Source organism: Saccopteryx bilineata, chromosome 10 (assembly GCF_036850765.1).
Source record: "Saccopteryx bilineata isolate mSacBil1 chromosome 10, mSacBil1_pri_phased_curated, whole genome shotgun sequence".
Classification (NCBI taxonomy): Eukaryota; Metazoa; Chordata; class Mammalia; order Chiroptera; family Emballonuridae; genus Saccopteryx; species Saccopteryx bilineata.
In genome coordinates this window covers 20921464-20947108 of record NC_089499.1, presented here as the reverse complement: position 1 = coordinate 20947108, position 25645 = coordinate 20921464, and the positions used below count along the sequence as shown (strand labels likewise).

General features: G+C 36.5%; 1 protein-coding gene across 7 annotated transcripts in view; it reads left to right on the top strand.

Moving 5' to 3' along the window:
• Nucleotides 1-25645, top strand: part of RBMS3 (RNA binding motif single stranded interacting protein 3) — a 698310-nt gene that overhangs the window by 300021 nt on the left and 372644 nt on the right. For all 7 annotated transcript variants that reach the window (XM_066245086.1, XM_066245089.1, XM_066245084.1 and 4 more), the window contains exon 4: nucleotides 1827-1918. In XM_066245086.1, the coding sequence (XP_066101183.1) occupies nucleotides 1827-1918 (92 nt within the window). The remainder of the gene's footprint in view (nucleotides 1-1826; nucleotides 1919-25645) is intronic.

The following is a 25645-nucleotide window of genomic DNA, read 5'->3' as shown; positions in this document are numbered from 1 at the left end:
TGTCACCTCTCTCGAACCTCAATTTCTTCATATGTATGAATGAGGGACATGAGGACAGTAGTACATGAAGCCATTTAATTTCACCAGGTGTCAACATGGCACCTACCCGTTATGGTATCTGGCACATAGGAGAAAATATCTACATTGTAGTTTTATTTTCTGCTCTTCCTAACTCTAATGCTTGACTTACCTTGTTTTTTTTTTTGTTTTTTTTCTCCTTTCTCTCTCTGCCTTGCTTTGCCTGTCTTAGCTTAGTGGGTGGTAATACTCGTATTACTGACATAGTTTGAATTTCGTGGGAAGAGAAGAATTAGTAGTACTTACAGAGCAGGCTTTCTTTTGGATTAGAAATACAAACATCACAGCTACTCTGCCCGGCTTTTCAAGAGCGTTTTATGGTCTACTGCTGGGTAACAAGTTCATTTTAGGATAACATGCTGGGAGGAAAAAAGGAAGAAGGGATTGGAGGGGAGAAAATTAAAAAGTTAATTAAAAGAAACAACTGGATAATTGAATTCTCTTGCACATTTCTTTGGTTATTTGGAGGGGGGGGTGGGTCACGGTGCAAGGTTAGTTGGTTTGCCCTTGTAACTCACCTCAAAACTTCTAAATTAGACAAGTATACGAGTACAGAGCAAATCTCTGCCTAAATGATGAGAAGAGGTATAGGTCACATATGGCGGGCTTTTTAGAATTGCCAAACAAAGCATCCCTCATAGTCATTCTTGAGCATTTATATTGTTAAATGTTCTTGGCAGCTTATATTATGGTTAGACTAAGTCCTGGACTCATGTCAGCTATTTTATGGACATGCAAAATCCCTTTTTCATTTATTCTGTTTTACTGGCTATTTCTGTGGCCTCGCTCTGAATACACACCCCTTCCCAGACACACACACACACACAATCAGTGGAGACTATAGGCAACTCTTGTGCCCTTTGAGATTGTACCCCCGTAACTAGTGGCATGGGTCTTTTCAAAGGGTTTACTAATATTAAAATGTGTTATTTATATTAAAAAGAAGTCTGACTATCATTCCATTCTTTATCACAGATCACTTTAGAGTCAAATGATTTATTTTAGGTGTGACTGAGCGAGATAAGGTCTGATAATGAATTAGCATGGACTTTGGAATCAACGAGCTAGGCTCAAACCCTACCTCTTATTAAATCCTGATTAATTCACATAGTCAACATGTATTGATTGGATGCCTACTGTGTGCCCGGGACTGTTGAAGTTGCTGGTGATACGTTTAAGCAGGTTCTCTCATGGCTTTTATTAATGTCAACTTGTTTGAGGTTTTGAAAATTAACTTCAGAGAGAAACTATTTTAAACCTATCTGTCATTTAGACTTTTGTGTCCCTCACTCTTACAGCAAACCCACTGGAAAGTAGAACAGGGTTAAATAGTCTAAATCAGGTTGCTGATGGCACAAGCAGGGGTCGTCAAACTTTTTATAAAAACCGCCCACTTTTGCAGTGCTGGTTAACCTGATCCCTACCATGCAACCAAACAGCGCCGCGATTGGCCCATCATGAAAGCTGGAATGCCCACTAGTGGGCGGTAGGGACCAGGTCTACCAGCACTGCAAAAGTGGGCGGTTTTTATAAAAAATTTGACGACCCTTGCAAGACTTACTATTTTATCCGTAATGAATTTATTTATTTTAATTGTAACTTTCTGGACATGCTAAGGACCATCGATTGATAGCCTTTATGTTCAACCAGGGTATTAAATGCAAGTGTGACCTCAAGTACACATTCCATTGGTGCGGTAGCGATGCGCTATCTGTTGAGTGCTAACAAGGGCTTTTGTGTTCTTGCAGGTTATGGTTTTGTGGATTTTGACAGTCCCGCAGCTGCACAGAAAGCGGTAGCATCTCTCAAGGCAAATGGCGTGCAGGCCCAGATGGCCAAGGTAAGACTGGTGTTTTAGATGGTTTGTTTTATGATCATATATTTCTCCATTATGTGAGCTGAATCAGAATAGCAGTTTGCCACAATTTTGGTTATATTTACTTGTAAGAGAAAATAAGAAACCCCACAATAAGTTTGGTTTACAAGAATCTGGCTGGTATTTCTTTCTTTGTGTATATGTATTCATGTGCTCTTTTGCTGCGGTAATCATACAAGTGACTTAAGGGCACTTATGCAGTGGTCTGTTTTACCTGAAAAAAGTGTGTGTGTGTGTGTGTGTGTGTGTGTGTGTGTGTGTCTTGGTCTTTCAGCAGGAAATAGTACTGGAATAGACCAGTTCTCAGCAAGTTGTCTTTGCTAAACAGTGCTAAAATATTGTTCACTCTCATGTTGGGGAGAGCTGATTGATGAAGTTGTCTTGTTCTCTTACCTGTGCAGGGAAATGAGGATGACCGAAGTGTTTGTTGTCTGTTTCACTAGAGTTTCACTTTGACCTTTATAAATAGAGTTTACCTAGAAAATAATTTCCTAGACATTACTAACTTTCAATACTCACTTATTGGTATGTAGAAAAAGCAGTCTGGAACTTTCTGTCTGAAATCACAATGCATTATTCTATTCAAGAAAATAAATAAAATTGTTTATAGTAGTTTTTCATCCTGATTGCTGTGGTATTAACAAGAAGCTACAGGTGTGATAAAATGACATAAAACTATAACACATGTTATACCAGTATCGATCTTTTGGTTTTGATATTGTACTATAGTTACATAATATGTAATCTTCGGGAAAACCGGACAAAGGGTACATGGAATTTCTCTTTATGTTCTTTGCAAATTACTGTAAATCTATAACTATTTCCAAATAAAAAGTCAAAGAGTTATAACATAAAACTTATTAGTAATATTTGCTGTATAATAATTGTCATTTTGTATTTGTTTCCCATGCAACTTAAGTTTTTAAATACTTTTTTTCTGATTACTGTTACTATTTGCGTTGGTTTATTTATAATTCTCAAAAGTGAGGTAGAAGAGTCAGTGGATTGTAAAATGCATTTATGCTGTATTCATGTATACACATACCCTTAATTACTGCCATAACAGCTGAGTGATATAATGACAAAGTCATCCCATTTTCAGTCCCTGGAATTTTGTTATGATTGCTAACATTCACTGATAACATTTTCCATCTTTAAGCTTGGATAACTAGAGGCAGGATATTTGATTTTCCTCATCTTCAGTTGTCTTCTAGCAGGCTGATACCACCAGGACCTGTTAGCCTTTTGTTGTGGGTCACTTCCCATATAGATTACTTTGATAGACTCATTGCCCTTTATGACTCATTAATTGTTTTTCAAGGCAGTATAAATTGGAGCTTGAATCCTTTCAGCTGTGTAATGTATTCCTCATCAGGGTTATGCCTGAAAACTTTGAATTTGGTCATGAACTAAGATTTATGAGGTTAATATTTATAATTACTAATAAAATTATGCACATATCTTGGTTTAAAGTTTACTTGCAAAGAATTAAATGACAACTTAAGTAATGACTTATACCTAGGAAACAAGTAATAACCTATAGTTGTTAGGTTTATGCAAAAATATGAAACTTGAGTTTTGACTTAATGGCAATACTTATTGACAAGAAAATGTTGATAGTGATGCTTATAAGTTGTTATTGGAATGTATATTGATAAACTACCAAATTTTAAAAAAATTTAGTTTGTGACAGTTTAGAAGTAATGAATATAGTGCACTTAATCTCTTTTTCAAATGTTTTGAGAATATATATATATATATATATATATATATATATTCATAGCATTTACTGGATAAAATCACTACCAACTTCCACAACAGGAAAAGAAAATCGCTATTAATTTGACATCTACCTATGGGCCATATGAATGTTTTCCCTCTGTTTCTCAGAATTCTTCTACACAAGGATGCTCTCTGTCTCTCTCACTTTCTCTCTTACACACACATATACATGTCCTAGTCACTGATATCTCACTTAAACAGAAGCTTATTAATGGGAAACTATTTTAAGGAGCTTCTAAGGAAATTATTCGTTATACCATTTTGGTTTTTAGCTCAAGCTCAATGCATACAGTAAGGAGGTTCCAACTGGAATGTTTAAAGACACTTACTTTATTTTATTTTATTATTTAATTTTGCTTGAAGAGTTGCTAAAATATTTCTGTATTACCAATTATGCCGCCTGTGAAATAAATTCTTATTCCTTTTTATCCCCCAACCTTTGAATCTAAAACCCCATAGCTTTAGATCCACATCTGCCTAGTGGAAAACTTTCAGCAGTAAATGACTTTGTAATTTAACTACCCAGAAGCAAATAAATAGCCTCCCTTTGACAATGAAATGGAGCAAGCTTGACCACCTGTATTAGCAGATTTCTCAGTGAGCTATTGGATTTCATGGCGTTTTATTCTTTTGTCCTGGCGATAACTATTATTTATTATCATATAAACCTGCAGTCTGCAGGGTGTGAGAAGCTTGCACTATATATTTTTTTCCATTTAAGTATCTAGTAAATTGTCTTCTGCATCCTTGTTCTTATCAATATCCTACTATGCAGGGAGGTAGGGGTGAAGGGAGGGGAAGTGGAGGGAGTGAGTAAAAAAGAAACAAAGAGAAACTCATGGACACTCACAACGGTGCGGTGACTGAAGCGGTGGGCGGAAGGTGTAGAGGGGTAAACAGTGATGGAAGGAGACTTGACTTGGGGTGGCGATCACACAGTCCAGTGCACAGATGATGTGTTGTAGAATTTTGCACCTGAAACCTGTACAGTTTTGTTAACCAGTGTCACCCATATAAATTCAATGAAAAGGAAAAAAAAAAGTATAAATATCCTACTATGCATACTGTGATGTCATAGTTTAACACTTTCAGGATTTTAAAGCAAAAATGCAGCAAACAAACAAACAAAATGCAGCCAACAATCTTAAGTTCCCGATAGCAACCTGCAGGGACCATGAAAACTTCCAAGTGAATCACTTTATTTAGCTAACTTATTCCAATGTGCGCATGTGAAAAATTCAACCAATTTGTCAACAAACAGGAGTAAACCATAAATCATCTAATAAGTTGTAATTAATATTGTATTAATTAATTCATTAACTAACAGAGACTAAAATTTTTTTTTTGTACTTGCTGTTCTGCCAAAAAGGTTTTTTAGGGATCAAAAGATATATTTCTTTTAGGAGAGCAGATATAGAATATTTTAGTAACACATAGTGGTTAAGAGTGTATAGGTTTGGAGGGAGAGAAACTTGGCCTTGAATATTGGCTCACACACCACCTAGCTGTATGACCTTGGCTAAGTTATTTAAATATCTCTGAAATTCTCCGATAAAAAATATCTATGTTATAGGACTTCTGTGAGAATTAATTTCAAAAAATACACAAATAATTTAGTATAATGTTTAGATCATATCAAAATTCAATGAATGTTAATTATTCGATAAATGTTGTTATGCATTAAACTCATATTTGTTACTGAACATTCTATAATCCCTACATTAAGTGTTATGTTATTACAAAACAGTTTCTTGAGAAATAAAATAAGTAACATCAATCAATAAACATTTTTGTTGCCTGCTAAGTGCCAGGCACTTAACTACATTTTAGAGAATCAAGATTGAATAAAATTTCTTCCTTCTTCTGAATTTTTTAAATTTAATCAGTCTTCTTGGATTGCTGCAGCTGATTTAAGAATAACGGCTGTTACTATTCTTGCCAACCTCGAGGTGTTTAGAATAAAGTCATTGGCTAAAAAACATGTATCTGTAGGCTTAAAAAGAAGAAACCTGAGAAATTCAGCTAATAATAGCCTCACCTTTTAGGTGTTTATTTAACTCATTGGCAGGACAGCCATGGGTATGAGGAGGTTCAATGGTGATGGACAGAGACTTGATGTGGGTGGTGATCACACATTATAGTGCACAGAGATGTGCTGTAGAATCGGGCACCTGAAACCTGTATAGTTTTGTTAACCAGTATCACCCTAATAAATTCAGTTAAAAAATTTTATAGCCACATAGATAAGCAGCATCAGGCAAACGCTTTGAGTAACATCAAAGTCAAGGCTGCTCTGCCATTCTTTATGAAGAGCTTTCCTCCCTACATTTTTTTTTTTTTTTGTATTTTTCTGAAGTTGGAAACGGGGAGGCAGTCAGACAGACTCCCGCATGCGCCCGACCGGGATCCACCCAGCATGCCCACCAGGGGGCGATGCTCTGCCCATCTGGGGCGTTGCTCTGTTGCAACCAGGGCCATTCTAGCACCTGAGGCAGAGGCCATGGAGCCGTCCCCAGCGCCCGGGCAAACTTTGCTCCAGTGGAGCTTTGGCTGCAGGAGGGGAAGAGAGAGACAGAGAGGAAGGAGAGGGGGAGGGGTAGAGAAGCAGATGGGCGCTTCTCCTGTGTGCCCTGGCAGGGAAACGAACCCGGGACCCCTGCACACCAGGCCGACGCTCTACCACTGAGCCAACCGGCCAGGGCTCCTCTCTACATATTTATATATTGTTTTTAAAGCTCCTGCTATCGTATCCCCATTTTAGCCAGGACTTAAAACCTATATATATAATTTTATTAACCAATGTCACCCCAATAAATTCAATTAAATTTTTAAAAAGAAAGAAAGAAAAGTACAAAAAAAGCTGAAGAACCATTCTAGCTGATTCTGTCCCTTTAAAATTTAAAACATTTCAACAGGGTACATGCAACTGAAGGAAGACTGCCATTGAGGAACGGAGAGAATGGCAAACAAGTAGAAATCACTGATTGCTTAAACATATCAAATCCTGTTGGGCAGGAGTAGAATTGTAGCTGTGTCAGTACAGTAAAGTCCTTGGTTGGTTAACTGATTATATATTCTTTGTCTGCCATCCAGAAGGACCTCCCTTGCCTATTATTCCTCATTGCCTTATTGAGGCCTCTCAGGAGGGCTGTACAGCTTTGAAAGATGAGTTTTCTTGGATGCAAATTTTAAAAGCTTTCCCAGAATTTTAACTCGGGAACTTGTATTCACTTATCAGTGGCCAAAACTGAGTCATGGTATTCCCCTTAGTTGCAACAGAGTCTGGGATAAGGAATAATTTGGCTCCTTTGCCACTAGCAGAGAAAATGAAGTATAGTCCAGCTGTTGGGCTGTCCCACATCAACAACACCATTCTTCCCATTTCTACTTTCCACATGGCATGTATTCATTTCTGCCTCGAGGGAGCCCACCTTAAAGCCTCATCCTCTAATCACATCTAGTGATGCTGTCATTTCCAACAGGCCCGGACACAGCTGCCCTCATGGTTTAGCAACCAATAAGTTTCAAAAACAGGTTATCTGTCTGAACTCCCATAATTTAGAAATGATAGAGAAACAATAGGATACATGCAGCTAAAGGAAGTCCGTCATTTAGGAAAAGAGAGAATGGGAAACAAGTAGAAATCTCTGAGTGCTTATACATATCAAATACTGCTGGGCAGGAGTAGAATTCTAGCTGTGTCAGTACAGTAAGGTCCTTGGTTATCTGATTATATATATATACTATGTCTGCCACCCAAAGGGGCCTCCCTTGCCCATTACTCCTCATTGCCTCATTGAGGCCTCACAGGGGGGCTGTACAGCTTTGAAAGATGAGTTTTCTTGGATGTAAATATCTTGGCTCTAGAATGGCTCTAGGTACTGAACAGTGATCAATTATTACTGACAAAGCCTTCAGCTATATTAAGTTTAGGAGGCCTCTTTCTTATTTGCTTTCTGTCAGTTCCCTACAAACGTAATACAAGGAGTCACTCCCTTCTCACGGCCTATAAAGAAGGTTTTATCAGGTCTACTGCTAGGACGATCATTCGAATTACCAAAGGTGACTCACCACACTGTGGGAAAAGTAGAATAAATCAATCTTAAATGATCACAAAAGAGACCACATGTTGAAAATTATGTCAAGCACATCAGGGATAATATAGAAATATCATGTCAGCCATGGGCATTATATAAAAATATCATGTCAACTATGGCAGAGAAACAGATTGGGACCAGAGAAAAGGAATTCTCTCCTATAAATCAATGACCTAAATAGTTCTCTTTGTGAAAAAAAAATCAAAATAAGTGACTTTTTTTCACTTGATATGTAAGAAATAAAAAAATTGAAAAATCAATGACTATAGGAAAAGAAATTTTGTAAATTTGAATATATGCACACAATTAATTAGCAAATATATCACTTCAGTGCTTAATATATAACCATAACAGTTATTTTCTGGTAGTAGAATTTTTATTAATGAAGGAAAGGCCTATTACACAAATATTCTAGAAAAAGAATCTTGAAGTTCAACTGCTAGTCTCATGATATGGCTGGTTGTCTACTAAAGCTACTCTTCTGAATGCAGAACCACATGCCACACTTGGTCAGCTAGGCTTTTATGGTCTGTGGCAATATTAATAGTCTCTGCTTTTACCATTCCTAGGTATATGCTAGGAAACAGGTTATTTGGTGTCTGTGGGTCACTACAATGAGTGAAGCCTACAGCCAAACAGGGAAGCTTCTCAAAGACTCTCATGTAGGAAAAAGAGGCATTGTTCAAGGGCAACTTCATTGGGTGAGAGGAAAGATGTTGCTTCCTAAGATCAGGTGCAAAACTCAGCACTTTTTATAATGATAAACAAGTACCATCTGGTGATTCTAATTACTCAAGAATGATGTCCAGGTGTTTTCCCCCCTCAATAAAATCAAAGGCTCGGAGAAGTCTATATAGGATTATTTGTCTATATCCCAAAATATTTCCCAGATAGATAATGACCTATAGCTTGGAATGTAGGTACAAATCATTTTCATTCTCCTGGTTTCTCAACACATTTTGAAAGCCCTCTGTGTAACAAGATTGTTCTACATACGAAAGACATAACATTGAACCAAAGTGTTGTGATCACGTTCTACTGATGGAAGGCAGAAAGTGAACAAATCAATTTGTTAGGTGGTGAGAAGTAGTTCAGAGGCAATTGAAGCAGGATGGGGATACTAAATACAGAGAAGACAACGATGGTGGTTGAAGGTTGGGCCAGCATGCATTTTAGATAGAGGGGTCAGGGAGTCTCTGATGAGGTGGCATTTAATCAGAAATCAAAAAGAAATTGTAGAATAAACTATAATGTAGCAGAGATATTGTTATGAAAAATGACTGTGTTCATTCAAAATAAAGCAGGCTTTTTAGTGAGCTAACATGTTTAGGTTGTGCTATCATCTATATCTACATGTTCTTCTTAATAATAGAAGCTATACCACTATCATTTCTCCTTTTGTTATTTTTCTGGGAGTTTTCTGGTCTCAAATCATTCTAATGGTGCATTTCTCTGAATGTAATATTTAGATGAACCAAAACCTAATTGAATCAGTAAATATTTTCTTTCAGTATTTAACAGCAAATTATGCTGTTCTGTTATACAGCTAGATGTAAAGATATGACATTGTACCTTATACTACTGCTATGGAATGCCCATTAAATAGCTGTAATTCCAATGAATTGCAGTTCAATGTTAGTTTTAACACAGTTCATTACTCTTGGATGACTGATGCCATGTAATGAAAACCTTGCTATCTCATTTCCTAAACTAAATGTTTGTGTCACGTGCTCCTGTGGGACATATTTTGAACAGAAGAGCATTTCTACAAAAATAAAACCAAGTATTATTTTTTTTATAATTGAAATTTTTCAGGTTGTCAGTTAAAAAAATAATAGGGGTCGGCCTTTATGTATCTGCAAAGTACTGGTGAAAGTCTGCTTGCTTGGTTATGTTAACTTGGCTTTTTCCTTTTTTTTTTCTGATCCTAATGCAGAATGCAAGGATTCAAAACCCAATATTGAAATTGTCAGGGTTGATCTTAATCCTATTTGTAAATTACTTGAATTTTTTGAAGCATAATCTTCTGAAGTTAAATATTTGTATTAGCTTCTATTAACGATTTACATAATCTGCTTGTGGGCACCACTCTGTGCTCCTGCGAGGACCCCACTATCTCCTCCTAAGCGAAATGGTGAATATGTTCTTTAATACAATTTTCTGCTTTCCTAGGATTTGATGATAACAAAAATCAACAAAAGTTTACCTTAATTTGTATCATGAGTTGGATTCTATATCAGGTGTTGAGACACTTTTTTCCTTTAGGATGAGTGGGGCATACAAATTTTTATCAATTGGCAAGAAATACCAAACTCTTTCATCTTGTTTCTGAAGCGAATAGGTCCACAGGCTGATGATCTCAATCAATATCTCATTTCTTGTCATACTATGGAGAAATATAATAATGAACAGTCGTCATTCGTGGCTTTAAAAATTTGTTCTTAAAGTTGAAAGAAAAACCAGATCCTTTCTCCTGGTCATCATTGTAAAGTGAGAGGGGCCTAATTATAAGCATCACTTTGTCCTACATAAATGCTAATTCCCTTGAAAAAGAACTACATAAAAATCTGAAAACTATCACATAAGTTCTTATAGTAGGAAAATGTGACCTATATATTTATGAGGAAAGTGAGTCTTTTAATGCTGAATGCCAAAGTCGTATCCATCCAGTCACAGCAGGTGCTGGAGAAGTACCGGCCACCCTGTAAAGGGATAAGAGGGTTTTCTTTTTATGAGGCATGGAAGACAGCAGTGAATATGCTGTCTGCTGGCAGATGGATCCCAAGGGAAAGGGAGGGAGCAGAGGAACCGTGCTTGCTGAGTTTTTGCTCTCAAACTCAAAAATCATGCAAGTCCTTCCTCCCTGTTTGGGAGGGGTAAGTAAGTGGACAAGTAAGGGAAGAACCAGGGGTGTTACACAGATATCCTTCTACATAAAAAGATAATGCACAAAGGCCAAAGCTTCCCTGGCCCCTGCTATTGTATACTAGACAACTCCAGTGCTTTTCTGCATCTCAGTTTGCACTGTACCTTAAAGAAAATTATTAGATGAATTGGGATATTAAAAGTATATATTATATACATGTTCTTTAATTTTTTTTAATTTATTGATCTGAGAGACAGAAAGAGGAAGGAGAGAGAGAGAGATAGAGAGAGAGAGAGAGAGAGGTGTCAATTTATTTGTTGTCCCACCTATTTATCCATTCATTGGTTGATTTTTTTGTATGTTCCCTGACCAGGGATCAAACCCACAACCTTGGCATTTCCAGATGACACTCTAATCAACTGAGTTGTCTGGCCAAGGTCATATACATATTCTTAGTGGTTTAACATTCTAGCTTGAAGAAACCTGCTGATTACTGAGGCACGCTGTCCATTTTCTGTTTCTGCATTTACCACTGGTGTGCTATGTAAATCTCTTCAAGTTTCTCTTCAATTGTAATTGTATCTATTCCAAAAGAGGCAAGGAAACATACAAGAGGATGTACAGGTAACAGAAATTATATTTGAGTACCTCGTCTACACTAATGAATAAGTTAAGTGTTTTTGTATTTATTATTTCACATAATCTTACAAGGATCCTGTGAAGTAGGTGTGATTCCCATTTTATAGATAAAGAAACAGGGAATGACCCAAGTTTCCAAAGGTAGTCAATAGTGAAGCTTGGGTTGGAACCCAAACCTATGTGATCACAAGAACTTTTTTTTTCATGAAAATCATAAACTGCTAATACTGTTCTCAAGTCTCTTTAGTGATACCTGGCTATTGGGTGGTTGTTGTTTTTTCCAGCCTTGTTGAGATGTAATTGACATATAGCATGGTAAAAGTTTAAGGTATACAAGGTGACAATTTTATATATATATATATATATATATATATATATATATATAGCATTTTTATGAGGCATAGAAGACATATATATAGCAAAATGACTATGACAGTATGGTTAGCTAATGCCTCCATCACCTCACAATATTGCCATTTTTTGTGTGTGTGGTGAAAACACTTAATATCTACTCTCTAAGCAAGTTTCAAGTATATAATATATTATTAACTAGTGTCACCATGCAATATGTTAGAGACTTTTACATACATATATGAAATACATATATACTATATACATCTTATTGCTGGAATACATATATACATCTTATTACTGGAAGTTTGTAACCTTTGAGCAATATCTCCCCATTTTCCCAATCTGCAGTCCTTGGCAAGCACCATTCTATTCTGTTTCTGTGAATTCAGCTTTTTACGATTTCACATATAAGTAATATTAAAAAGTATTTATCTTTCTCTGTCTGACTTATTTCACTTAGCATAATGCCCTCAAGGCCCATTCACGTTGTCACAGAAGACAGCTTTTGCTTCCTTCTCATGGGTGAATAATATTACATTGTGTATAAATACCACGCACCATATCTTCTCTATCCATTTGTCCGTAGATGGAAAATTAGGTTGTTTCCATATACGGGCCATTGTAAATAATGCTGCAGTGAACATGGGGGTAGTGCATGTATCTTTTTCTGGTTCTGTTTTCATTTCCTTTAGATAAGTAACCAGAAGTGGGGTTACACCATTATATGCTCTATTTCATTTCTATTTTAATTGTGGAAACCCCTCCATACTGTTTTACATGGTGCCTGTACCAAACAGCAAGTTCACCAAAGGTGTGTGAGGGTTGCCATCTCTTTACATTTATTTCCACCATGAATCTCTTTTCTTCTTGATGATAAGCTATTCTAATAGGTGTGAGATGATGTCTTATGGTGGTTTTGATTTTCATTTCCCTAATAATTATGATGTCAAATCAAGCATCTTTTCATGTACCTGTTGGCCATTTCTATGTCTTCTTTGGAAAAATATCTATTGAGATCTTTTGTCTATTCTTAAACAAAATTGTTCGCTATTGAGTTGTATGCATTCCTTTATATGTATTAGCTATTTGGATAAATGATTTGTAAGTATCATTTATCCCTTCACTTGGTTGGCTTTTTATCTTGTTTATTTCTTTTGTCGTGCAAAAGTTTTTTTAGTTTGATGCAGTTGCACTTATTTCTTTTTGCTTTTGTTACTTGGGCTTTTAGTGTCATATCAAAAAAAATTGTTGCCAAGATCAATGTCAAGGAGCTATTTCTTTATGTTTACTTCTAGGAGTTTTATGGTTTTATGGCTTATGTGAAAGTCTTTAATCCATTTCAAGGTGTTTTGTTTGTTTGTTTTTTGAGTACTGTATAATAGAACTCCAATCGTATTCTTCTATGTGTGATTATCCAGTTTTCCCAACACCAGTTAGTGAAGAAACAACACCTTCCCCAATGAGTATTTTTGACTCCCTTGTCAAATACTATCTGACTGTAAGTGGTAAGGTTTATTTGTAGGCTTTTGGTTCTATTCCATTGTTCTACCTGTGTATTTTCACATGAGTACGATACTATTTTGATTATTATAGCTTTGTAAAATAGTATTAAATCCAGATTTATGATGTCTACAGCTTTGTGCTTCTCTCTCATGATTTTTTTTTTTTGGCTCTCTAGGGGTTTTGGTGGTTCCATACAAATTTTGGGATTGTTTTTCTATTTCTGTGAAAAATGTCATTGAAATTTTGACAAGATTGAATTTTGTTGACTCTATTAATCGTTTTGGGTACTAGGGATATTTTAACAATATTAGTTCTTCCAAGCTGTGAAGAAGGTATAACCTTTCATTTATTTATGTCTCTTTCAATATATTTTATCAAAACCCTACAGTTTTTAGTGTCTGCAGAGTTTTCATCCTCTTTGTTAAATTTATTATTGTTTTTTTCTTTTTGATACTACTGTTAATGGGATTGCTTTTTATTTCTTTTTCAGATAATTTGTTGACAGTGTATAAAAATGCAACTGATTTTTGTATTTTGACTTTCTCTCTTGCAACATATATAAGTTCAAACCATTTTTTGTTTTGTTTTGTTTTTTAGTGGAGTCTAAGATTTTCTTTATATAAGATCATACCAACTACAAACAGAGAATTTTATTTTATTTTTATTTGGGTGCCTTTTATTTTATTTTATTATTTTATTTTTGCCGAAGTGCTCTAGCTAAGATTTTCAGTACTCGGTTGAATAGAAGTGGTAGGAGTGCCCAGACTTGTCTTATTTCTGATATTAGAGGAAAAACATTCAACCTGTCATCATTAAGTATGATGTTATCTGTGGGCTTATCATACATGGCCTACCTCTTGAGATATGTTTCTTCTGTATTCAATTTGTTGAGAGTTTATATGATAACAGGATGTTGTATTTTGTTAATGCTTTTTCTGCATCTATTCAGACGAGTATATGATTTTTTATCTTTCATTCTACTAGTATGATCTATCATGTTTATTGACTTGTGTGTATTGAACCATTTTTACACTGCAGGAATAAATCCCACTTGATTATGGTGTATAATCCTTTAAATGTGCTATTAAATTTTATTGCTAGTATTCTACTGAGAATTTTTGCATCTATGTTCATCAGGGTCAGTGATTGGCCTGTCTTTTTCTGTTATTGTAGTGTTTTTATTGAGCCTCTTATGAGGGTAATTATGGTTTAGTAAAATGAGTTAGGCAGGGTTTCCTCCTCTTCAACTTTTTGGAAAGTTGAGAGAGACTGGTGTTAATTTTTCTTCAAATGTTTAGTAGAACTTGCCAGGGAATCATCTGCCCCTGGGTTTTTTGTTTTGAGAAGTTTTTAATTACTGATTTAATAGTTTCACTGGTTATTGGTCTGTTTAGATTTTCTATTTCTTTAAGATTCAGTCATGGTAGGTTGGTTGTTTTTCACAATTTATCCATTTCTTCAAGGTGATCCAGTGTATTGGCATATAATTCTTTATAGTGGTATATTATGCCTCTGTAGTGATGGTAATAAATACCCTCCTTCATTTATAATTTTATTTGGGTTTCTTTCTTTTTTCTTAGTCAGGCTAAAGGTTTGTCAATGTGTTTTGCTTTTCAAAAACCAGTTCTTAATTTCATTGATATTTTTATATTGTTTTTCTGGTCTCCATTTCATTTACATTTGCTCTGATCTTTGTTATTCTTTCCTTGTACTAACACTGGGATTACTTTGTTCTTTTTCTATTTCCCTAAAGGGTAAAGTTTGGCTGTTTGTTTAAGTTTTTTTTTCTTAATGTAGGTATTTATTGCCATAAACTTCTCTGTTAGAACTGATTTTTCTGCTTCCAATAAATTTCAGTGTGTGGTGTTTCCATTTTTATTTGTTTCAAAATATTTTTTCATTTCCCTTTTAATTTCTTCTTTGACCCTTTGGGTTATTCAGAAGTGTATTGTTTAATTTCCACATATTTGTGAATTTTCCAGTTTTCCTTTTGTTATTGATTCCTAGGCTCCCAACATTGTGGTTGGAAAAGATACTTGGTATAATTTCAATATTCTTAAATTTGCTTAGACTGATTTTGTAACATGTCTTATGATCTATCCTGGAGAATGTTCTGTGTGCACTGAAGAAGAATGGACCTTCTCCTGCAGTTGGATGGAATGGTCTGTATGTACTGTTAGGTCCATTTGACTGAAGGTATAGTTTAATTCCAGTGTCTCCTTATTAATTTTTTATGATCTGTCCATTTTTGCAAGTGTAGCAATAAACTTTCCTACCATTCTATTGTGTCTATTCCTCCTTTCATATCTGTTAGTACTTACTTAACATATAATTAGATGACCTGACGTTGGATGCGAATATATTTATGCATAGACCATCTCTATCTCTTGTTATTGTTTTTAGCTTAAAGTTTATTTTATCTGATATAAGCTCAGCCATACCTCTTTTAGTTTCCATTTACATGGAATATCTTTTTTTCATTTCTTCCTTTGAACCTATGTACATCTTTTTTTTGTTTTTGTTTTTGTTTTTGTATTTTTCTGAAATTGGAAACGGGTAGGCAGTTGGACAGACTCCTGCATGCGCCACCCGGCAGACCCACTAGGGGGCGATGCTCTGCCCATCTGGGGCATTGCTCTGTTGCAACCAGAGCCATTCTAGCGCCTGAGGCAGAGGCCATAGAGCCACCCCCAGCAACCGGGCCAACTTTGCTGCAATGGAGCCCTGGCTATGGGAGGAGAAGAGAGAGACAGAGAGGAAGGAGAGGGGGAGGGGTGGAGAAGCAGATGGGTGCTTCTCCTGTGTTCCCTGGCCGGGAATCGAACCCGGGACTTCTCCACGCCAGGCCAACGCTCTACCACTGAGCCAACGAGGCAGGGCCGAGCCTATGTACATCTTTAAAGCTGAAGTGAGCCTCTTGTAGGTGTCCTATAATTGTGTCTTGTTTTTTTTAATTTATCCAGCTATTTTATGCCTTTTGATTAGATGATTTAATTTATTTACCTTTAAAATTATCGATAAGTAAGAACTCACTAATGTTATCTTGTTAATTTTTTTACTGATTGTCTTATAGTTCCCTTGTTTCTTTCTTTGGATCCTGTTCCCTTCTTGGTGAATTTTGCCCTCTGACTTTTACACTGTGTTCATTGGTTAACATGTTACCACATTACAGTAGTAGAGGATTCTGAATTTGACTATTGTCTTTACCAGTTTATTGTATATTTTCATATCTTCTCATGTCACCAATTGACATCCTTTCATTTTAGTTTAAAGAACACCTTTCAGCATTTCTTTTAAGGCTGGTCCAGTAGTGATAAAGTCCCTCAGCTTTATTTTGTCTGGGAAAATCTTTATCTTGCCTTTTTTTTTTTTAACAACTTTGCTAAATAGTGTACTCTTGGTTGGAACTGTTTCCTTTTGGCCCTTTGACTTAGAGAAGATGACCTTAAGTTGTTTGTTTAGTAAATTATGATCTTCTCTCTTCGTCCTCACACACTCCCATCTTGTGTGTGTTTCCACTGCAAACTCTTGTTCTTGCCACCAGTGGGGACACACACAGGTGGAAGTGTGTGAGGGTGAGGTGCTCAGAGTGCTGGGGGTACTGGTGGATCAGTTGAGGGGGTCCGCAGATGAGGCTTTTCTAGTGGTTTGTGAGATTTCTTTTTTTGTTTTGCTTTGCTTTATGTGTGAGGAGAGGAGATAGACTCCCACATGCGCCCTAACAAGATTTCTTGATGGAATTCACAATGCAATTAGTTGAATTTGTGTCCCTTTAATGCTCTTAAAAGTCTTACTAGGCCCTGGCTAGTGGCTCGGGGGATAGAGTGTTGGTCTGGCATATGGACATCCTGGGTTTGATTCCCAGTCAGGCCACAAAGAAGTGACCATCTGCTCCTCTTTCCCTTCTCTATCTCTCTTCCCCTTCTGAAGCCAGTGGCTCAATTGGTTCGAATGTAACCCAGGCGCTAAGACACACCAACCTCAGGTGCTAAAAATAGCCTGGTACTCGAGCATCAGCCCCAGATGAAGTTGTTGGATGAATCCTGGTTGGGGCACATGAGGAAATGCGTCTCACTATCTCTGCTCCTCTCACTTAAATAAATTAATTAATTTTAAAATCTTACTAGAAATGTGTATTTTTAAATATTTCTTTATTAGAATACTGAAAATGAAAATATTATGCTCTGGTCACCTAATTATTTAATTCAAATGCTCAGTATTTTTTGTGTGATGGAGCACCTTTTCACTTTTTTATGTCATGAGGTCACTTTATAGATGAACTAGGCAGGAACGTTTCGAGCAGTGTGAAGAGGGATCAGGTGCAGTCCTTCTCTTACTTGGGAATTCTAGTTAGCCAAAGAGCAGCATTTGTAGACTAGGTAGGAATGGGATGGCAATGCTTATCCACTGGGATATACTCTGATTTTTCAGAAAATCCTTAAATGCTGTGTGGAAACTCCCTAGTGATTTGTTCCATTTCATATTGCTTTTGCTAGAATGTGTTCCCACAATTTTAATAAAGACTTTCATCATTAGAATTATATGGTATACTGTTAGCTTTTCTTTACACATTTCTCCTCTCTTGAACTTTCTGGCTTTTTCTCATATATATTTTCTCATACAGATAGGGAATGTTATTGTATCTTAGATGGAGGAAATGGTCCATGGATTAATGTTTGAAATGTGCAATCTTGGCAGTCAAGGCTCACCTCAGCAGTTGCTGAGACACAGGAAACCAGTTCATGGCTGATAATGTCCAGGAAATTAGTAACTCATGCATATGGTAAGTGCTCCATTCCCAACCAAATGATTTATTTAACTGATGGTGGGAGTTTTCACAGAGACTGTTAGCACAGTGGAATAGTAGGGCTTTATTACCCAGACTGTGTGCTAATCCATCTTGTTCTCTAACTGAAGAATTTAACCCTGATATACAATACACTGGAAAATTGTATACCCAGAAAGTTAAGATGTTAAAGGCACCAACATTCATTATTCCAAAAGGACCTTTTAATTTTTAGCACTATTGTTTGTTATCATAGTTTTGTTATAAGACTATTATCTTAATGAGTTTAGAATTCTGTAAAATGAATTGTGAATGAATATCTTTTAGTGGTGAGGAAGATATTAACTCAGATGTCACTCTGCTTAATGGCTTACCTCCTATCTGTTAATTTTGTCAGTGATTGTGTTGATTATTTATAATTCATTATTTTCTGTTGGGCATCAAGCAAGCTTATGCTCTGCTTTCACATTCCGTCTCATTTCATCTCCCCACCCTCTCCTCCTGCTCCCCTTTCCCAGTTTGCTTTCACATCTCCTTCAAGGAACAGTTCAAACGTCAGGTCCTTGTGAAAATCTTCATGACATCTCAGTCTACGGTCATGCTGCTCTTTTTATATGTTCTCATAGAATCTTGTTCCATTTCATAGGATCTATCTTCACAATTTTGAACTTAAATGTTGTATGAGAGACAATTAGATACCATCTGTCTCTGACTCTAAAGTACAAAAGTCCTAAGTGCAAAGGCCATCCTGCTTCCTGCCACCATTGTGTACCTTCTGAACCAAGCACTGTGTCTGCCCAGCAGGTAGCAGGAAATAATATATATTTGGTGGATGAAAGAACGCTGTTGGTGGTTATTCTTGTTCCAGTTTTACAAATGGAGAAATTAAAGCTCAAGAAGCTTAACTGAACCAAGGTTATGCAGCCAGCTGGATGTCAGGATCCCATCGTATGTCCGAGTCCAAACTGTTGCTGTACTGGAATTCTTTTAATTGAGTAAGACAATGAAACTGCTGCAACATTTTTTTTTAATAACAAAACTGAACTTTACTAAATATTTTCCATTATTCTGTACAATCTTTTAGAGCAGCGGTTCTCAACCAGAGGCAATTTCCCCCCTCCACAGGAACCATTTGGCAGTGTCTGAGGACATTCTTAATGGTCACAGTGAGGAGAAAAAGTTGCTATTGCTGTCCTATGATGCCTGAAAGAGCCCCCCTCTGCTATGCTTGTCAGTTCAGCTACCTATCTTTCTTCCTTCCTTGATTTACTCAGCATCTATGCACAGGGTATCTAGAACGAGGAAATCACCAGTGAATAAAACAGAATTACAGATTAAAATAAATTTATGGCTCATAGAAATGTACCTATAGGTGAATGAGTACTTATTATATGTGGTAAACAGCGATCCAGAGATGTACATATAGGAGCACATAGTAAAGACCAAATATATATATATATATATATATATATATATATATATATATATATATATATTTTTTTTTTTTTTTTTTTTTTTTTTTTTTTTTACCTGGGATGGTCAGGAATCCTTTCCTGGAAGAAGTGGCATCTAAACTAACATGTGAAATGCTTTAGAGCAGTGCTTTTCAATTGCAATGTCTAGAAACATGTTTGGTTGTCACAACTGGGGGAAGGGGTGCTACTAGCATCTGATGCATAGGTAGACGCCAGAGATCCGCTCCACACCCTACAATGTATGGAACAGCAGCAGCACCCCACACAGCCATATACACACCACCCAAGATTGTTTGGTCTAAGACATCAGTAACGTTTTTCTTTTGTGACAGAGACAGAGAGAGACAGAGAAAGGGACAGATAGGGACAGACGGACAGGAAGGCAGAGAGATGAGAAGCAGTAATTCTTTATTGTGGCTCCTTAATTGTTCATTGATTGCTTTCTCATATGTGCCTTGACCTGGGGGGTCAAGGGCTACAGCAGACTGAGTGCCCCCTTGCTCAAGCCAGTGACCTTAGTCTCAAGCTGGTGAGTCTTGCTCAAACCAAATGAGACTGCACTCAAGCCAACGACCTCGGGGTTTCAAACCTGGGTCCTCCGCGTCCCAGTCTGACCCTCTATCCACTGCGCCACCACCTGGTCAGGCTAAGACATCAGTAATGTTGAAGATGAGAAACCTTATTTTAGAATGGTAATGCCAGGTCATTGTGATGTTATCAGTGCATTTTTATTAAATTTATTGGGGTGACACTGGTTAACATAATTATACAGGTTTCAGGTGCCCAATTCTCTAACATGTCTTGGTACACCATATTGTGTGTTCACACCCCACACACTAAGTCATCAATGCATTTTTAATATTCAACTTAATTTGTTGTCCTTGATTATTACTTTTATAAGTTGTATATGGCAAATAAAATAGATTTCCCTGCTTATCTATTCTCTATCATGTTGCATCTCGTAAGTGACAAGAAAATGTAGCATGACTTATTGGAAACGAATTAACATTTTTAATACCTTTAATGGCATATCATACGCAACAATAACTTAGCATACCTTTTTTTGAATGTCTGTCATAGTCCGATCTTAAGCCTCTATGCCACTTGCATTTTTCAGTAGAGTCCTCTGACTACAGTCACCTTGGGGCCAGAGTTCAAGCCTGGTTCATCTTCATATTGGCCATAAGGTCGGCTTGCTCATCACTGGCTTTCTGATTTCTGTTGCACAAGGTAACACTTTTACAGAGGCTGAGCAGTTAAGTCTGCTGGAAAGTAGAAACCAACTGATTAGAATACTTATTATACTGCCGTATCTGCAAATGGGCCCCGTTAATAAATTTTTGATCACTGAAATTTCTTTTCATTAGAGTTCTGAAATCCTGGATGATTAAGCTTTTTTCTCGATAATTAGCTATGAATGTTAGAATCTTTCAGGAAATGCCTCTGTTCTTTTTAAGATCCATTTTACTAGTTAGTGATTATCAGTTTTCCTTCAGGGGTAGACCAGTAGAAGAGTTGAAATTTGACTGACATTTGTCTATCAGCATGTCTTTTGAAAAAGAATAGTAAATGATGATAAATTAAAGCTCAAGTACTTTTGGTATTTTGGGCTATACTGTCATACTCCCCTGAAATAAAGCAAAGATAATTCTTATAATGACTTTCCTTCCTTCTTCCTTCCCTGTGAATGACTTGATCCTGTTTCCTTTTCCTCTGTGCATACACTGTGCGCATATGTTCCTTAGCTAGTGTATGTAACTTGCATTGAAGATTATGGTACTATTCCTTCTGTAAACATTTTAAGTGTAACATTTATATTCTGCTTATGCTTTTGTAAATTGTTTACCTTCATTTACTTTTCCTTATTTAAAATGCAATCCAAAAAAAACAAAAAAAAAAAACCCACAAGTTATGGATTAGTGGAGCACCTGTGTTGAATACAAATTCTTAAGCTAAAGAAAAACATGAAAATTACTACAAATGTTTAACTGTTGTTAGTATTGGCCTGATAGTGTAAAGGTGCAAGGATGTACAGTGGTGTAACATAAGCAAACCCCCATCTCCAAACTATCCTCCATCTCAGTCTTCAGCCGCGGTTCTCAACCTGTGGGTTGCGACCCCGGCGGGGGGTCGAACGACCAAAACACAGGGGTTGCCTAAAGCCATCGGAGGAAATACATATTTATTTTATTCTGATTATTTTATTCACTTATCTTGTATGATTTGCCTATTGCTTGGATTGAGTATTACAGAACAGTGTGTTTTATGTGAAATAATTCTGCCCTTAAATTAATATAGCTGAGTTTTTCCCCAAATTAAACAACAAAAAACATAGTATATGATGGAAAGAATATTTTCTCTCATATATTTTTTCTGAAACACTGGCATCGGCAACATTTGTCTGTGTGTGAAATACATATTTTCCGATGGCTTTAGGCAACCCCTGTGTTTTGGTCGTTCGACCCCCGCCGGGGTCGCAACCCACAGGTTGAGAACCGCTGGTCTACAGGATAATGTTTTTAATATTATAGGGATTCCTTTGAGTTTTCCAGGATTCCGAATGAAGTGGATTTATAAAAGCTCTATGTTACTCTAAATACTGATAATTCCAGAATACAGTGTGGATGGGGGAACTATCTATGTACTTCATGTACTTGTAGAAGAGGAAATAGAATTGAGATTGGATGTAGACAACAACAAGGGTCATTCAAGAAGATATAGAGAAAGTAGAAATGGAAGATGTAATAACATGGCTTCAGATATTGATAAACCAATAAGAATAAAACATGGGTAGCTATTATACCTGGCCTTGCAGCTCTCAGATTCTATAACATTTAACATTCTCCCTAATTCCAGGTTTAATGGATGGGCATAATGCATGATGTCCAGTGTGTAGGCTTCCATGATTTATGTATTTTATGCTAATACTTCTAGTATTCTTGTTGCACTTCGAAAGATGTTGAAATAACCAGGAGCTGGTCTGCTGAAGCAATTTTACAATATTGTAAACCCAGAGTTGACAATAATTTACCTTTCTTAGTAAACAGGAGTTGCGTTGAATAATGCATCAATATAATTAGGTTGTGAATTATCTGTGTCTGATATCTTTGGGTTGCATAATGATAAATTAGATCAAGGATGACTCTTAGTTTTAGTTTTGGCACAACAGGAGCTCAATGGTGTTATAGCACTCCTTTTGGCTAGATATGCAATTGATGGTTAAAGACTATATTGTTGAAACCTGATTCAAATCAAAGTATATGCAAATGACTAATGGATCAGGACTTGGCTTACAAGCTGATAGACATTCTGGCCATGTCATTTGCACACCAAAGGATTTTGTTCTCAAGGGTTTTTTTTTTAAGTGTATTTAACTTCTATTGAACCACAACATAAGTCTTACTAGATCCCAGAGGATTTTGGCCACACATAGAATTTTGCATCAGAGCTGGAGCTAGAGGGGGTTTGCTCATATCATAGGAATCTTTTCTCAAACTTGTGAAGTACAAAGCATCTATGCAAAGCTGCCATGTTTAATTTCTTATAATAATTGGGGTTGATTTTATGAGCAGAACATATGACTGTACTTTCTATATGCAGTCTAAAATCACAACCAGGCATAAGTGGATATGAGAAAAAACAGCAGTCAGAATAAACACTCACATCTGTTTCTGAATTTTCTGCAATATTCCTTTTCTATTTATTTATTCATTCTTTCATCTTCTAGAGCTCACACACAGACAAATGTTGCCGATGCCAATGTTTCAGAAAAAATATATGAGAGAAAATATTCTTTCCATCATATACTATGTTTTTTGTTGTTTAATTTGGGGAAAAACTCAACTATATTAATTTAAGGGCAAAATTATTTCACATAAAACACACTGTTCTGTAATACTCAATCCAAGCAATAGGCAAATCATACAAGATAAGTGAATAAAATAATCAGAATAAAAATATAACATTCTTTTCTCAGCTTGACTCAATATAATAATCTATTAACCCTTTGAGTAGCACGAATGTTCATGTATGTTCTTATGTCTCCTGACCATCCAGAGTATGAATAACAAAAATTTTTATTTTAAAAATGTGTAAGGCAACATTTAAAAAAGGCAAATGTATGATCTTCTTGTTTCCATAAATTGATTATCAAACAAACATGATTTTAAGTTAATAAAACCGTAACTGGAACTAATTTTATTTTTTGAAAAATACTCCCTAGGGTCAGTGAGCATGAACAAAACTCACTACTCAAAGGATTAAAGTCTGTGTGCTACGATGTGTTGGATAATGGCAAATACCTTGTTTGGGATTCCAGAATTGCTGTATTTGGTACATTTCCAAGATATTGTAAATTTATCTTGTCTATTTATTATAAACTTTAGATACTTATGTGTACAAAGATAAAAACAGTAAACCATTAGATTTTTAAATGAATCTCAATTGTTAAAACCCCCTTCTACTTGCTATACTTTGGCAAAAAGGATTGCCTAATTTCTCTTTTCTGGATTTTGCATTTATTTCAAATGCTTTAACTGGAAATAAAATTTAAACATTTTACATCTTTACTCCAATCTCAGAAAGTTCACGTTTTCTCTTGTATTTTTACACATTGTCCTTTGCCTGAAGTTACCAATCACATCATATTAAAAAACTGAAATTTACAAAAGTTAATGAATAGTTTCAATGTGTTTCTTATAAATTTTAGGTTACTATTCTTTTGTAATATGAATTTCTTACTGTTGGTTTCATGGAAAATAAACTTTGTTGCAGAAGATATGCATACACTTATTTTATATATTTTTATTTATAAATTAAGAATGATAGAATTGTTTTAAATAGATGGGAAAGCAGAGAGAATGGTAAAAAAAAGAAAAAAAAAAGAAAATGCACGGTATAAAGAACTTTGGTATGTCCCTCCACTAAATTCACATCCATCCTCTGTCAGTCTTCCTTAGCCCTTTCTTGGTTTTTTCACACCACCACGACCCATCGCAAACAACATAGTATTTAATTTCTAAATATTTCACCATTTACCTCTACCAGCTAAGGATTTATTTATTTTTTGTGTGTGTATTTTTCTGAAGCTGGAAATGGGGAGAGACAGTCAGACTCCCGCATGCGCCCGACTGGGATCCACCCGGCACGCCCACCAGGGGGATGCTCTGCCCCTCCGGGGCGTCGCTCTGCCATGACCAGAGCCACTCTAGCGCCTGGGACAGAGGCCAAGGAGCCATCCCCAGCGCCTGGGCCATCTTTGCTCCAATGGAGCCTTGGCTGCGGGATGGGAAGAGAGAGACAGAGAGGAAGGGGGGGGGTGGAGAAGCAAATGGGCGCTTCTCCTGTGTGCCCTGGCCGGAAATCGAACCCGGGTCCCCCGCACGCCAGGCTGACGCTCTACCGCTGAGCCAACCGGCCAGGGCCCCAGCTAAGGATTTAAATGTATTTTAATGTTTGAGAGAGTACCCTCAGTAAAGGTCAAATGTACATCTTTCCAAGCAAATAATTGAGAATTAGCTGGAGAAAAATGACTTAAAATTAAGAATAATAATGCTATTGATATATTAAAGGGTGAGAAATCATACGTTTCTTCATCTCTTCCTACTTACTTAGTTTTATTGCTTCTGAGTTGTATACTGCTTAAAGTCAAGACTAGACAATCTTGGCAGAAAACTTTCCAGGCGAATCCCCTCAAGGTTGGTATTTTGGGTTTTTTTTTTATTGTTTGTATGACAGGATGTGCTCTTTCACTTACATGTATCACTCATCTAGGTTTTTATTTTCTAATTTTTAATTAAATGTATTAAGATGACATTGGTTAATAAGATTACATAGGTTTCAGGCGTACAGTTCTCTAACACATCATCTGTATACTGTACTCTGGTGTTCACCCAAAGTCAAGTATGCTTCCGTCAGCGTTTATTCCCCTGTACCTTCCTCTACCCCACCCTCCCCTCCCTCTGCTGATCATCGTACTGTTGTCTGGATCTGTGAGGTTTCTTTTGTTTGTTTGTTTATCCCCTTTACTTTTCTCACCCAGCCCTTGAGCCCCCTCCCCTCTGACATCTAGGTTTTATATGTTTTTTATACATCCCAACTACAAGAAGCAGCTGAAACTAGGAGAAGAACATACTCAAGGCTAGAGAGGCAACTTACCCATTCACCAGAACTGCTTAGAAAAAGCATTGC